At 36.3% G+C, this 3,999-nt stretch overlaps 1 protein-coding gene across 2 annotated transcripts in view; it reads left to right on the forward strand.

The window, feature by feature from the left end:
* LOC106878075 (uncharacterized) overlaps positions 1-3,999 on the forward strand; it is a 47,515-nt gene that overhangs the window by 25,047 nt on the left and 18,469 nt on the right. For both annotated transcript variants that reach the window (XR_008263480.1, XM_052965692.1), the window contains exons 10-12: positions 68-254; positions 1,558-1,782; positions 3,504-3,731. Coding sequence is in view for 1 of the 2 variants with exons in the window: in XM_052965692.1 (XP_052821652.1) it covers positions 68-254; positions 1,558-1,782; positions 3,504-3,731 (640 nt within the window). In the remaining variant the exon portion in view is untranslated. The remainder of the gene's footprint in view (positions 1-67; positions 255-1,557; positions 1,783-3,503; positions 3,732-3,999) is intronic.

Consider the following 3,999-nt stretch of genomic DNA (forward strand, 5'->3'; position numbering starts at 1 on the left):
TATATATATATATATATATATATACATATATATATATATATATGTATTTCATTTTTACTTCTTTTAGCTGTGTGTTAATGGAAAGAAGGCCATCATAGGCGTCTCACTCAACAATGGCATGTGGCAGCATGTTTCTGTGACCTGGGCCAGTAAGGAAGGAACATGGCAGCTTTATCTGAATGGTACAAACATTGCACATGGAGAAGGGCTTGCTACGGGGACCACGTTGCCTGTAGGCGGAAAGTTGTTTATTGGTAAATTTTATTTGGAACTTTTAATTCATATTTTTTCATGAAACAATACTGAAAATCCCAGAAAAAAAATGAAATTGAAGAAATCTAATATTCAAATTTGACCTGGAGGAGAGAGAGCATGTCATTGATGAAGTCGTGAATGGTGATGAAAGGACTTTGACAAACAACTGATTGGTTAATTAACCAACTGACTAAGCAAGCAGTTAGTTGATGAGATAACTAACCAAATGACTAATAAAAAAGAAGCGAAATTGAACCAGTACATGTGTTTATTGTTAGCATAATGACCCTCCCAAAATACAACCAAAGCTAGCATTTCTTTGTCTTTGATGTAATTAAAAATATGATCATCTGATATTAGACAAATACCATGGAGAAATTCTGTACTCTTTTAGTAGGACTGAAATAGCATGGTCAATAGTGTAGGACAAAATGTGTAGCTAGCAGTGGTTAGTTATGATACTTGACATTCTGAGCTCAAATCTCATCAAGGTCAGCTTTGTCTTGCGTCATCATGTAGTTGATATAACAAAGTGCCAATGAAATATGTGGTTAATTTAATTGCTTATCCTTCTCCCCAAATTGTGACCTTGTGCTTATGGTAGATACAAAAATTTTTTTCAGTCATTAGACTGTGTGGCCATGCTGGGGCACCACCTTCAAGAATTTTAAGTCAAATGAATCAACCCCAGCACTATTATAAAGCCTGGTACTTATTCTATCAGTAGTTTTTGCTGAACTGCTAAGTTGCAGAGATGTAAACACACCAACACTGATTGTCAATTGGTAGTGGAAGAGTGCAAAAAAACAGACACAAGTCACACGCACATAGATACAAATGTACATATACGACAGGCTTCTTTCAGTTTCCGTCTACCAAATCCACTCAAAACGTTTTGGTTGGCCTGAAGCTCTAACAGAAGACACTTGCCCAAGGTGCCACACAGTATTACTGAACTCAGAGCCATGTGATTGAGAAACAAATTTCTTACCAAACAGTCATGCTTGCACCTTCATTCATATAAATGAAGAATTTAAATATATTTCAATATAAATTATATTTCCTTATCTAACTTTTTTTTTTTATTGTAAATTGTTTGTAAATTTGTTATTAATAATTAAATTTGTTACTGAATATCAGTAATCTGATATAATGCAAATATGACATGTCCTGGAACTAAATAATGGTGGACTGTTATAAATATATATTATAAATGAATCAATCGTAATCTGTGGTAAATATGGCATGTACTGGAACTGACTAACAGTAACCTATTGTAAATATAATGTGTTTTATTTGTAGGACAAGATGCCAATGTACAGTATGGGGCAGCGAATGCCTTTGAAGCTTATATAGGGGAGATAACTCAGATGAACGTCTATGACCAGGTTCTGAACGATTCCGAAGTGAAAGATATTGCCAATCAAGTGACTTGTAACCAAAAATTTGGTAATGTGTTGACTTGGAGCGAATTTGCACTAAATGTAAAAGGAAATGTTACTATTAGACAGAGTTCTTGGTGTCTTGGTAAGAAAGAATTTATTTATTTTCTTGTTTAGTATTGCCAAGTTTTAATTAGTATTGCTAATTTACATTATTTTAAGTGAAAACATAATGATACATTGCTGAGCTTATGGATGTATGTTGAAAGCCAGGCATGGGTGACGGGTCGCATGAAACATGGCTAATTATCTAGTGGGCTGCACTACCAACAAAAATTCAGGGTAATTTTCCGTGAAGTGTACTGTTCAGAAAGTCCCACAGGCCGCAGTAGTTTTGATGAATTTCGAGAAACAAAATTTTTTCAGGCAGCAAATAACCAAAGCAGGTAGTTAATTTTATACTTCAATGGTTCTGTATGTGAAAGAATGTTCCTGAAATCAGGGAGCATCAAAAAGTTAACTGAGAATAATCATGTGGTGAGGAAAAGACATTGTTACTCATTGACGTTCTTTTCTTTAAGTAACCATGAGAGGCAACTCTCGACATGTTTTGGTCTTATTAGCCCTCTTCAACGAAGCAGGCGTTGTAGAACTTTCTAAAGTATGGATGAGGGAATCACTTAGTAATTGCACAATTTTGTATTCTTATTGGCTTAGAAAAATAGAAGCATTAAGAAAATTATTTTAACTGAATAACACCCCTCCACACACACACCATTTGTTGTATTATATTTGCTGACTTAGTCTTTTATGATCTACTTTTTTCAGTTATTGCAATGCAGCCATGCTGGAGCATCACCTTGAAGGGTTTTAGTCAAATGAATTAACCCCACAACTTATATTTTTAAACCTGGCACAATATATATGTATGATGTTTGACTTCGTGTTCATTCAAATCATCATTTGATAACCAGTGTTGGTTTGTTTATGTTCTTGTAACTTGGTGGTTTAGCACAAGAGACTGACAGAATAAGTATCAGGCTTAAAGATATAAGTTGTGGGGTTAATTCATTTGACTAAAACCTTTCGAGGTGGTGCTCCAGCATGGCTGCATTCCAATGACTGAAACAAGTACAGCATAAAAGTACAGACAGGAAAAGCCCCTGGTCCATCAGGAATCACCACTGAGATGCTTAAAATATCTGGCAGTGTGGGTTATGGTCTAGTCATCCGTATTGTAAATCAGGTGGTTCATGAAGGAGTCATACTCAATGACTGGTGTAGCAGCACCATAGTCAACTGCTACAAAGGTAAAGGTGATGCCTTAGATAGAAATAATTGCATAAGTATTAAATTGTTGGATCAGGTGATGAAAGTTGCAGAGATAGTCATAGCCCAACTAATCAGGGAGAGAGTCTGCTTAGATGAGATGCAGTTCGGTTTTGTGCCAGGCAGAAGCACCACTGAATCTATATTTCTAGTGAGACAACTGCAGGAGAAATACCTAGCCAAATATAAACCTCTGTACTTGGGTTTGTTGACCTGGAGAAATGCTTAGCAGTATTTCGTCTACCGCTACGTTCTGAGTTCAAATTCTGCCGAGGTCGACTTTGCCTTTCATCCTTTTGGGGTCAATAAATTAAGTGCCAGTTACACACTGGGGTCGATGTAATTGACTTAATCCCTTTGTCTGTCCTTGTTTGTCTCCTCTATGTTTAGCCCCTTGTGGGCAATAAAGAAATAAGAAATATCTGATTTATTTGTTCCCATCAGTCATTTGTGACTTTTGAATCTGACATTTCAGCAATCTGACATCTCCCTAAAAGAACATCTTATGTTTAATTACTGATTTTTCTGTTTTTGCAGATATTAACGAATGCTTGTTCCCTGAAGTGTTTCCATGTACGCCACCCATGCTTTGCAATGACACTCTTAATGGTTATGAGTGTAATAGCTGTATCTATGGTTATGAAGGTCCTAAATGTGATAAAAGCATTGATGAGTGTCGCCTTGGTGTTTGTCTCAATGGTGCCAGCTGCATTGATGGGCCCAATCCATATGATTATGTCTGTACCTGTGCTCCTAACTTTGTGGGTATGTCTATAGACTCTCTTTTCGAATTATCTTTTCTTTTTTATTTGTTTCAGTCATTGAACTGTGACCATGCTGGGGCACTAGTTTGAAAGGTTTTGTTTAACAAATTGACCACAGTGCTTATTTTTAAACCCGATATTTATTCTGTCAGTATCTTTTGCCAAACTACTAAGTTATGGGGATATAAACAAACTAACATTGCTTGTCAAGCACCCACCCACACACACACACACACACACACACACACACACATACACACACACACACA

The sequence above is a fragment of the Octopus bimaculoides genome, chromosome 1 (assembly GCF_001194135.2).
Source record: "Octopus bimaculoides isolate UCB-OBI-ISO-001 chromosome 1, ASM119413v2, whole genome shotgun sequence".
Classification (NCBI taxonomy): domain Eukaryota; kingdom Metazoa; phylum Mollusca; class Cephalopoda; order Octopoda; family Octopodidae; genus Octopus; species Octopus bimaculoides.